The 11,869-nt window shown below is 38.7% G+C and overlaps 1 protein-coding gene across 1 annotated transcript; it reads left to right on the top strand.

The window, feature by feature from the left end:
• Positions 1-622: 622 nt before the first annotated feature.
• On the top strand, positions 623-11,668 carry LOC307168279 (GDP-L-fucose synthase-like). Its single transcript, XM_079888043.1, has 10 exons — positions 623-727; positions 2,902-3,038; positions 4,845-4,959; positions 5,049-5,177; positions 5,600-5,673; positions 10,426-10,559; positions 10,658-10,789; positions 10,909-10,988; positions 11,144-11,243; positions 11,350-11,668. Exons 1-10 carry the CDS (start codon positions 671-673, stop codon positions 11,403-11,405), a joined length of 1,014 nt encoding a protein of 337 aa, XP_079744169.1. The 5' UTR covers positions 623-670; the 3' UTR covers positions 11,406-11,668.
• The last annotated feature ends 201 nt before the right edge of the window (positions 11,669-11,869 follow it).

Here is an 11,869-nt window from a genome sequence, read left to right as displayed (position 1 = left end):
ATAGTAACAACAATCAGCAAAGATCCCCCTGTAGGTTAACAAGATCATCGAGAACACATGATCAACACGTTATCATCAAACAGTATCAAATTGTAATTCTAAATAGTTACAACAATAGAACATAGTAGAACAAACACGTCATTCAAAACAATTACAAAATATCACTATAACATTACATTAAATCAGGGTTCACCAATCTCGGTCCTGGAGGGCCGCTGTCCTGCAGAGTTTAGCTCCAACCAGCTCCAACACACCTGTTTGAAAGTTTCTAGTATGCCTAGTGAGACCTTGATTAGCTGGTTCAGGTGTGTTTAATTGGGGTTGGAGCTAATCTCTGCAGGACAGCGGCCCTCCAGGACCGAGATTGGTGAACCCTGCATTAAATAATGCTTCATCGTTCATACCCCTAGGGCAGGGTTGGGCAACTTCAGTCCTGGAGGGCCACTGTCCTGCAGGGTTTAGCTCCAACCATGATAAAACTCACCTGCCTGTAGCTTTCTAATTATCCTAAGACGCTGATTAGCTTGTTCAGGTGTGTTTCAGTAGGGTTGGAGCTAAACTCTTGCAGGACAGTGGCCCTCCAGGACTGAAGTTGCCCATCCCTGCCCTAGGTGATAAAGTTTGAAGGGTATAAATCCAAAAATGTTCGTGTCTCTGTAGGAGCAATTCAATGTCACTCCCTCTAGGTGGCAAACTTACTTTTTCGATCCCACAAAAGCGTAAAGAGGTAACATCGTGATTCAAAGTTAAAAAATGTGCCGCAACTGGATAATTCATATCGTTTCTTCTGATAGAACTCTTGTGTTCACTAATTCTTTGTTTCAATTGACGTGACGTTATTCCCACATAACCTAAACCACAAGGACAACGGATCAAATACACAACATGAGTAGAAACACAAGTAATCACAGATTTTATGTTATATTTTTTACCAGTTCCAGGATGACAAAAAAAAAAATGTTTTGAATGTAGCCTATTATTACACTGAGCACAATTCCCACAACGATAATTGCCCTTCTGTATAGGACTAAGTAAACTCTGAGATGCACGAGGACTATATAACGCTCTGAAAACGAGCATATCAAATGCATATCTTTCAAATTCCTCGCGCGTTTATATACAATCAAAGGAGGATGCCGAAAAGTTTCGCTCAACTCCGGATCAGAAGACAACAAATGCCAATGTTTTTTAAAATTTTATTTTATCATGTTGGACTTAGGTGAATGCGTTGTAATACAAGTAAAATAATACTTTCTCTCTTTTTTTGTCTTCTTTTTTAGCAATTCCTAGCAATTCCTTAAATGCTTCATCAACCCAATCTGAAGGGTAACCTCTATTCAAAAATTTATTTTTCATAATATTCGATTTCTCAATAAAGTCGGAATCAGAATAACAAATCCTCCGTCCTCAATCTATAGAACTGACTCTTCTTAGGTAATCCTTTTTTTTTAAAAAGTCGCGAAAACTGGTAGCGAGTAAAAGTGTGTTAGGCTACGATCAGTCTCTTTAGTAAACAAAGTTGTAATCAAACTGCCTTCGTTCTTCTGTACCCACATATCGAGGAAGTGTACTCTAGACGAATTAATTTCAGAGATAAATTCCAAGTCGTCAACAAAGTTATTCAAAAATGTCACAAATTCTCGAGCCTCATCATGATCACCCAAATCTATACCATTTAAGGGGGGTGGTGTGGCGCAGTGGATAAGACACATGCCTTTGGTGTGAGAGACCCGGGTTCGAATCCACTGTGAGACACCAATGTGTCCCTGAGCAAGACACTTAACCCCTAGTTGCTCCAGAGGCGTGCGACCTCTGACATATATAGCAATTGTAAGTCGCTTTGGATAAAAGCGTCAGCTAAATGAATAAATGTAAATGTAAATGTAATGATCCGTGAATAGAAATAATTATTTTCTGTATTCAATACATAACTCTCTTAAAAAAAACAAAAACATGAATAGATAGATAGGCATAGTTAGGGGCAAAATTCGAGCCCATTGCTGTCCCACTTATCTGAAGAAAAATCATACAACTCAGAAATCTTATTGATGAAATAAGTAGAATGCCGAATGTAAGATGATAACGAATAAACAAAAGGTTTAATAAAAAAAAAATCAACATACTGAGATAAAGGAGATAAGAGGGAATTAGTCTGTGCCACAATCGGACGACCTGGAGGGTCAAAAAGTCTCTTATGATTTTTAGGAAGAGTATAAAAAACAGGTCTAATCGGGTGTTGACAATACAAGAAATTAAACTCCGATTGAGATATCCAACCCTCTGTTTTAGCATTTGTTAAAAACGACAATATCTCAGATCGATAAGCATTGGTAGGATCACTGGGAATTTTTTTTTTTTAAATAAAACTTTCGTTTTAAAGAATTTCGTGTTGGTATTTTTCGTATCTTGGACTACAATCGCCCCTCCTTTATCAGGTTTTATAATAATGCTTGGTTCACTTGTCAATTCGGTCAAAGCTTTTTTCTCATTCAATGAAAAATGATGAGAGATTTTATTACTAGAAGAGCAAGCTTCCATACCTCTTGTTCGACCAAACGACAAAAAGTATGAATAGTATGGTTAGACACATTAAGGTGTGTCACTGCACTCACATATTCTGCTGAAAGAGAATTACTACAACTACAGATGTGGTTGTTTCTGCTCTTCTTCTACTATTGGTCAACCATCACTTGTAGTCTTTGTCTTGGTCATTATCTCTGAACACATTTAGAAGACTACATAGATGTGTAACATAGATACTGCATTTGATTTGTTGTGGTCTTGCTGGAATTTTTCTTCAAATACTTGATACTAGATACTTGATTATTTACAGTAGTTCCTGTTTTTACACATTAGTTAACCCCTGAAGTGTTCTTCGATCCTCATCTCTCTCTCTTTCAGATGGACGGGCCGATGCGTGTGTTGGTGACGGGTGGCAGTGGACTGGTGGGACGAGCGATAGAGCGAGTGGTGAAAGAGGGTGAAGGGAGAGAAGGAGAAGAGTGGATATTCCTCTCATCCAAAGATGCCAATCTTGTGTAAGAAAACCCTCATCAGACATCACAACATGATGCAGTGAGATCCAGGCAGATGAGCAATGATTATTATTAAATAAAATGTCTAATTATATAAACAACAAATTAATCAAGTCAATATTAAATAGTAATAGCAAAAAATAAATATAAATCTTATAGATCAATAGATTATAATAAATTTTCAAAGTAGTGTATCTAACATATGAAGTTTGTGAAGATCAGAGAAAGATGAGAAAAAAAGAGAAGAAGCCCAAATCAAGAGTCTTTTAAAGGGTTAGTTCACCACAAAATGAAAATTCTGTCAGTAATTACTCACCCTCATGTTGTTCCAACCCCGTAAGACCTTCGTTCATCTTCGGAACACAAATTAAGATATTTTTTAAACAACAAACAAAAATAACGACTTTATTCCACTATTCATTTCCTTCTCTCCGGGCCTCTAGTTTTTTCACGTAGTGTAACTGCGTAGCACTTCTACGTGAAAATATTTTTCTTTTTTTTTTGCGCACAAAAAGTATTCTCGTCGCTTTATAAACTTAAGATTGAGCCACTGTAGTCACTTGGACTATTAACGATGTCTTTAATGCATTTTCTGGGCCAGTAAGTTATAATGTCTTAGAAGCCTATGGAGGAGTGATCCAGCTCTCAGATATCTTAATTTGTACCAAATAAATATCTTAATTTGTGTTCTGAAGATGAACGAAGGTCTTACGGGGTTGAACAACATGAGGGAGAGTAATTACTGACAGAATTTTCATTTTTGGGTTGAACTAACCCTTTAAAACTAAACATGCTGTGCATATGTAACAGTAAGGGACTAGGGAAAGCAAAGAAGGGAAAGTATTAAAATTCTTTGTACTTCACGTGCAACCATTTAAAGGTAGGGTAGGCAATTTTTTTATTATACACGTTTTTTTATAACTCTCTTCACACTTCACATCCTGACAGTAATCAATAATAGAAGTGGTCTATATATTTAAAAACAAGTAATAAAAACTCAGTGAGTGTTTTAGCGCAATTTTCTCACCTTATGGGATCACAACACTAAGAGATAGTAAATCTTTTCCTGAATTTTTTTTGTGCGTTCCCGAGATTAGACCTTCCTTAACATAATGCCGAAAACCCGAAGTCTCTAGGTGGTCTGGTTGAGGAGTAGATAGAAGTGCAAGATTGGTGCGCACAGATGCACAGAACAGAAATCATGAGTTAACAATCGCAATTTGTCCAGTGGAAAATTGCGCTAAAAATACATATATCTTCTGTGGAAGTCTCAGGACCAAATCATTTTCTTCCAATCATTGCATTCAGCAATGGCAAGCCATGACGTTCTAGACGTGACGTACTCAGAGCTGTCCTCAGCAAATGCATTTGCGCCTATTTATGCGCCCATGGGCTTCTGGTCTGAAAATGAGGTGTGTGTTCAGGCGCATTGCTATTTTGAGGAACTGAAATAGTCTGAGCCATTGACCAACAAAAACCTGGTCTAAAGTCAATGGAGCAATATTTGTTTTTTGTTTTTATTTAAAGAGTGCGTTAGTAATTTGTAATTTCCACGACGAGTGTTTACTTATTACACACACACTCTGCTTATTACACACACACTCTGTTTATTACACACACTGGGATGCGCAGCAACACACAAACTAGCCAATTATTACAAAATAAAAGATTACAATGTAAAAGATTAATATTGTGTACATAAAGATATGGTGGAATCTGGCTTGTCCTGTAGATGGTCTTAATGCTCAAATATAAGAGTTTTCATGTGTGTCAAATGCATGATGACTGTATTTACATGTGCCATTTCAGGAGCGCTGAAGAGACGAGATCAGTTTTCCAGAAACATCGTCCGACACACGTCATTCATTTGGCCGCCATGGTGGGCGGGCTCTACAGAAACATGAGACAAAACCTGGACTTCTGGGTAATTATAACATTAAGTAGTATAAGGTTGGAAATATCACTGTTGGATAATTGAACTGTACATTGACTGTATTGTTTTGTTGGTTTCAGAGAGATAATGTGCACATCAATGACAATGTGCTGTACATGTCTCAGGAGTTCGGGGTGGTGAAGGTCGTTTCTTGTCTGTCTACGTGTGTTTTTCCAGATAAAACCACCTACCCGATAGATGAGACCATGGTAAATTCTCTCTCACACACTTTTAACTCACTTGTAACTAGGGGTTGAACCAGGGTGTTGTTCCTTCCACATTCCGCACAAACACTTTAAATGCGCCGATATAATAGCACACATCTATCTAGGTTAACGTCAAAGCTAGCAAGCCATGTAAAGTGGCAAGGTCGTGTTAATTTCCACTGTTGTGCCTGAACGCGTTCATTGAATGATAGTTCATGAAAACATTCATTGAATTTATTTATATAATTTATATAATATTTGCACCAAAATGTATATGTCAAAATTACCTGTTGGGTGTTTGTCCCGTCCCATCATGGTGAGAAATACTGATTAAAAGAGCATGAATGTGAGTGATTTAAGCCAGTGTCTGGTTTCATGTTTATGTAACTTCTACAGACGTATTTCTCTCTTTCTGTCTCTGTCAGATGCACAACGGTGCCCCACATGAGTCTAATTACGGTTATGCCTACGCCAAACGCATGATTGATGTCCACAACAGGTGAGATTTGATCTCTTAGTGTCAAAGTTAATTGGTTCTTGAATGTGTGTATCTCAGATCACGTCTATGGTGAAATTTTGATTTATGAAAAAAAGCCTACTTTTAAACCCATCGGGTCTTAGGCTGTTTGTTTACAGTCGGAGTGGCTGATGAGGTCATGATGAAGCGGGTGGTCATTGACTTTGATTTCAATAAAAGCAAGACCCCGCTGTTGCAGTCATCTCATGTCCATGTCTCATTCTTCACCTACAAACAGTGTTTGAAATTAAAGGGCACCTATTATGCAAAATTCACTTTTACATGGTGTTTGAACATAAATGTGTGTTGGCAGTGTGTGAGCAAAACCCAGTGGTTTTTTTACAATCTCAATAAATCATAAGCACTGTCTCAGAACGCCCTGTTCTAAGATTGCTCTCATTGTGACGTAGATTTGCGCTAAGCCCCACCGACGTGGTTTGATTGACACTGTGGTTACCCCGCCCTCGGTGATCTGTACACCATCGCCATTGTTTCAACGACAGCCGGTAATGTCTAAGAAATGTAGGTGTTCTGTTGTGGGATGTAAGAATGGACATAGTAGTCTTCACTGACATCAGAGCCACTGAAAACACAGCGGATGGATTTTATTTATGAAGAAAAGGAGCCACTTAAACTTCCTAAATACGTTTATGTTTGCGCAAATCATTTTCTGACTGACTGTTTAGTGAACGAGGGTCAAAGTTAATCCTCAAGTCTGGATCGTTGCCTACTGTTCGCGATCCAATGTCACCTCCAGAAGAAGTAAGTGTATTTTATGATTTTTGAGCAAATAGTCATTTCAATCGATGTCAGCCAGTTCAACAACAAATGCGTCTAATTGTCGTCATCATAGGATGTCATAGGATGTCTCAACAAACAAAGTCAGACAGTTTTATGTCACGTATTATTTTTTTGCAGCAATTACAAATGTAAATAAATTAATACCAGCTCTATCTCCCTGCAGCATATGTTTTCTGGTTCTGTATCTTCTCATATTTGCCACATAAGCACCTGTACGACAAGTAATGTCATGACGCAACAGCACCCCTCGCATAAATATAATCTCGTTTGTACTTAGCAAACATTATCACATTATTTGTGTGTGTGTAGTTTAAAAAAAATGTGCGAACGTTATCACAGTTTGTGTGTGTGTGTGTGTGTGTGTGTGTGAGTGTGTGTGTGTGTTGCACATCCATAATTGCAAAGGGGACGCGATTAAAACTGTATAAGCACATAAATGTATCAAATAACCATTCCGAGACGTCCTGGTCCATTCTCATTCGTGTTTATTCTGCCGGAGTCTCTTCATCATCTGGGTCTGATTCTGGTTCATACATGTACGGCTGAATGCCATACAGAACAGCGGGTGTCTCACTCTCAGCCATTCTGCTTCTTCCGACTGTTTATTGCCATAGGAGTTACGCCCTCATCCAAAGGCAGGGCGGGGATATGCAGCTCATTCACATTTAAGGTGGTACACACCAAAACAGCTCTTTTTAAAACAGGCCCCATTAACTGTGGGGTATTTTGTGCTGAAACTTCACAAATACATTCTGGGGACACCTAAGACCAATATTACATCTTGTAAAAAGGGGCATAATAGGTGCCCTTTAAATTTTTCACTCACTGGCCAATTTGGCTTCTACATTTTTAAGTTATCGGCCATTCAGAACTTCTACTAGCCAAAAAAAACAAAAACTCATCAGAGCAATGGCCAATGCCACCCCTTCCTTTACGGCATGACTCGTTAGTGAGGTCTTCACATGGGAGAGTCTAGTTGACACAATCTAGGCTGACATTCAGGCCTGAGTTGTGGTCGTGTCGTTGTGTGTCTAGGCACAGGTCCTAAGACTAATATTAACATAAATGCCATTCTTCTTCTGATCCTCCCAACCATTCTTTCACAATTTGAGCCTGATGAATTTTGACATTGTTATCCTGAAATATGGCTATGATGTGTCTTCCTACATGTATTGTTTAAGAAAAGAAAAGCTATACACTCCATCAATTAGGCTTAGAAACATTTGCCAAACATATATCATGCTAAAAACATAATGATCCAATCATAGACTCTTAAGAATTTGCCTTTTTAAATCCAAACAGCGACTTCTTTTTTTTTTTTTTTTTGGCCAGGCAGTGTATATACACTGACTGAATAAGGAATACTTTTGAGACTGCAGAAGTCATTACAAGTTGCATTTTCAGCTGAATTTGGGGAAACCACTTGAAACATTTGTTGTGTTGAGCCATTTCAAATACTTTTGTTTGATTTGTTCATTGCAAACAGCTGAAAGTCTGTAAATCTTGCCAATGAATCTGATTTGCAATGGGGGTTGAACAATCACTGTATATCATTAGAAGGTTTATATATAAAAATATTGCTTATGCGCAATTTAAACGATTGTATATTTATTTGAGTGTGGGTTATCATATCTGAAAATATATAGCAGTTGATTTTAATAGTTTTGGCTCTACTGTTAATTTTAACATTATATAATATACATTAGGCCTACCCAAGAGAGAGGGTTTTGTGTATAGAGAGCCTAAGTCCCTCCCCTTCCGGTCGACCACCATGGGACCTTATTTCGGAAAAATATTGTATGGTAGTCAATGGCGAGAGACAACAAATATTTTGATCTCGTTTGAATTGTGCCCTGAATTACACATATGATGCTTGTCAATATAAAAGATACATTTTAAAGTCAAGAAAGTCGCAGTTTGATGTAAAACTGTTGAAGTATAAGACTGTGAAAATACGTAATTACAAAGACTACAAACCCAAAAGGCGCACATGTGACGTCATACCTTTTCTCTTAATGAATGAAGCTAACTTTACTGAAGCTAACGTCTGTCATTTTTTCTATAGTCTTACGTTATAATCGTAACGTTACGCCGTCATGCCTGAGTGTTTTGTACCAGACTGCACACATACGAGCAACGGACGGTGACGTACATATAATAGTGTGAGACGAGATATGTAGTTCATTGAGCGATTTTCACATAAAACTAAATGTTAGGCTATGTTCACACTTAGCGTCTTTTTTGACAAGAAAAAGTTGACAACGGCGTTTTTTTAGCAAAAAAAAACAAACGCTGGCTGCGTTCGGTTACAAATAGCAGCCGAGCGCGTCTTTTGTTGCTATAACAACAGCTGCAACAGTAGCCTAGTGCTGTGTGATGCAAAAAATGTCTGCAAAAAATTGGCAAGATAAGTTGAACTTTTTTCAACTTAAAAAGACGCTCTGAGCTGCAGAAAAAGACGCCGGCGGTGGCGTCTAAAAAAGCGCTCAGGACTTTTTTGAAAAAACGGTTTACTCCATAGGGTTATAATGTAGAACAGACGCTGGCAGTTTGAAAAAAGACGCTAAGTGTGAACATAGCCTTACTCTTCTGTTTTATGACAAACTGCGACTTTCTTGACTTTCATAATTATCTTTTAAATTGACAAACATCATGTGTGTAATTCAGGGCACAGTTCAGACGGAATAAAAAGATAAGTTGTCTCTTGCCATTGACTAGGCTACCATATTTTTTCCGAAATAAGGTCCCATGAGCCGGAAGCGGAGGGGAGGGACTTAGGCTCTCTATAGTTTACTAAGTTTCTGGAAGGCCACACAGCCCTGCAGAGTTTAGCTTCAACCCTAATTAAACACGCCTGATACAGGCATCCAGCTAATCAAGTTCTTCAGGATTACTAGAAACTTCCAGGCAGGTGGTTTGGTGCTGGTGTTTTAAAGGGGGGGTGAAATGCTATTTCATGCATACTGAGTTTTTTACACTGTTAAAGAGTTGGATTCCCATGCTAAACATGGACAAAGTTTCAAAAATTAAATTGTACGTTTTAAGGAGTATTTCTGTTCCAAAAATGCTCCTTCCGGTTTGTCACAAGTTTCGGAAAGTTTTTTTTCGAGTATGGGCATGTGTGACGTCAGATGTAGCGGAATTTCCTTATACGGGTCCTAAGGGCACTTCTCCGCAGGCGCGCGCACACTCGTAGACCAGAGGGAGAAGAGAGCGAAAGCAGTACGCCCATCAAAGCGCTATGCTCGGCTTTAGGGAAGTCAATGTCACCAAAGAAGTGGGTTTTTGGTTGCCAGGGCAAGACAACCCTGCACAGATTCCCAAAGAACCCAGCGTTAAGGCACCAGTGGATGGAGTTTGTTTTTCCAGAGCATCAACGGAGGTTGTGCAAGACTGTTTGTTCCCTGCATTTCGACAATGATTGTTTTATAAACAAAGCCCAGATCGACAGATTTGCAGATCGTCTAATGCTTAAGGATCGAGCAGTCACAATGATAAAGGTTCGCGGTCGTGCGTTGGAACCGGGCGGTGAGTAAAACTGTTGAACAAATGTCTCTGTGTGTTGTTAGCTCGGCGCGTTAGCACAGCTTTAGCTCCGCCCACACGGCCCGCCTTCAGCCGCTCGTTTTTTTCCGGAAAGACTCGGTACAGCCTATCTTTCTTTTATAAATATAATAAAACTAAAGACTTTTTGGAGATATGAAGGATGCAATACTACTCTATAGGTACTCAAGATTAACAGGAGATTGAGTGAAAATGAGCATTTCACCCCCCCTTTAAACTCTGCAGGACAGTGGCCCTCCAGGACTGGAGTTTGACATGTGCTAATGATAAATAATGATTAAATTAATTCATAATTATTAAAATAATTATTGATATGTACCTGAAATGTTTCCAAATACAGTATTTTAAGTGTGTGTGTGTGTCCATTAGGGCATGTTTTCAGCAGTACGGTCTGCGTTACACAGCTGTCATCCCTACCAACATATTTGGACCACATGACAACTTCAACATTGAGGACTGCCACGTGATGCCGGGGTTGGTACACAAGACGTACCTGGCAAAGAGTGAGACATGTTTAACTTTCTGGAACAATCTGAAGCCACAGTCACATTCAGAGTGTCCCATATGTTGGTAAATTTGCGTGTGTTTGTGTGTTTTGTAGAGGAAGGTAAACCTCTGCAGGTCTGGGGTTCAGGTCGCGCCCTGCGTCAGTTCATCTATTCTGTGGATCTGGCTCGTCTGTTTGTGTGGGTTTTGAGGGAGTATGACGAGGTGGAGCCCATCATTGCGTCAGGTACTCGACCCGTGTTTGACATCACACATATTGGATCTGTTTCATCAGAGCTCAATGCTGATCAAATATCAAGATCATGTCTCTCTTGATTTTTTTTGCCTTTGTGTCTTTCTCTCTAGTCGGAGAGGAGGATGAGTTGACCATAAAGGACGCTGTGGACGCTGTGGTTGAAGGGTTTGGGTTTAAAGGTGAAGTGATTGTATCCTTTCACATATAAACATTGTCTGCAGTTATTTTTTACAGCTGACAGAACTGCTATCTTTGTTCTGTGGAACTCAAAATAAGAAATTCTGTCCAGATTGTTCTTGAGCTGTTGAGCTTTAAACCCTATAACCCTTAACTAACCGCTCTCAGTATGACACTAGTAAATCAGACGGCCAGATCAAGAAAACCGCCAGTAACGCCAAACTACGCAAATACCAGCCAGACTTCAAGTTCACACCGTTCAAAGCAGGTGATCAATCTTCACTTCTCGATTCAGCAATTACGAAATGTTTTTTCAATAGTAGTAAAAAGCAGAGACCAAAACAAGAACCTTTATAAGTGCTTTTCTTTTACAGCCGTCAAGGAGACGTGCGATTGGTTAGCGGCCAATTATGACATCATCCGTAAATGAAGATCTTCACATCTCATTGGCAGTGGGGGAGCATCTTAATGCTGGAAACCAATGATTTATCAAACACCTTTCAAACAACCCTTAATTTTTACCCTTAAACACTTCCATTTTATTGCTCTTTTCATATTTATTTTAAGTGTTTTGTTTTGATTTTTATTTGTGGGCTCCGCTGTGTTTGCTGCTCTACATTTTCTTTTACTAATCTGTCAATCAGGGTATGTTCTGGGTTTATTGTCTAATGATCTGTACTGTGAATTGCTATAATACACTCATATTTTAAATTATGTTGTTTAATGTCTTTTTTATATACAGAATTATTTTAATATTTTAAGTTTCCCAAATAATAGAAAATCAGAATTTCAAGAACCCAAAAGAACCCTTAAAACCCAAACCTATACTGTGTTTACGAGGATATCTTGACATAATTTGTGTATATTTGCGAAAGAGAACTAAATTCATTATTT

This window comes from Squalius cephalus, assembly GCF_949319135.1.
Source record: "Squalius cephalus genome assembly, chromosome: 12".
Lineage (NCBI taxonomy): Eukaryota > Metazoa > Chordata > Actinopteri > Cypriniformes > Leuciscidae > Squalius > Squalius cephalus.
The sequence above is the reverse complement of the archived record's forward strand: the minus strand, read 5'-3'. Positions and strand labels throughout refer to the sequence as shown.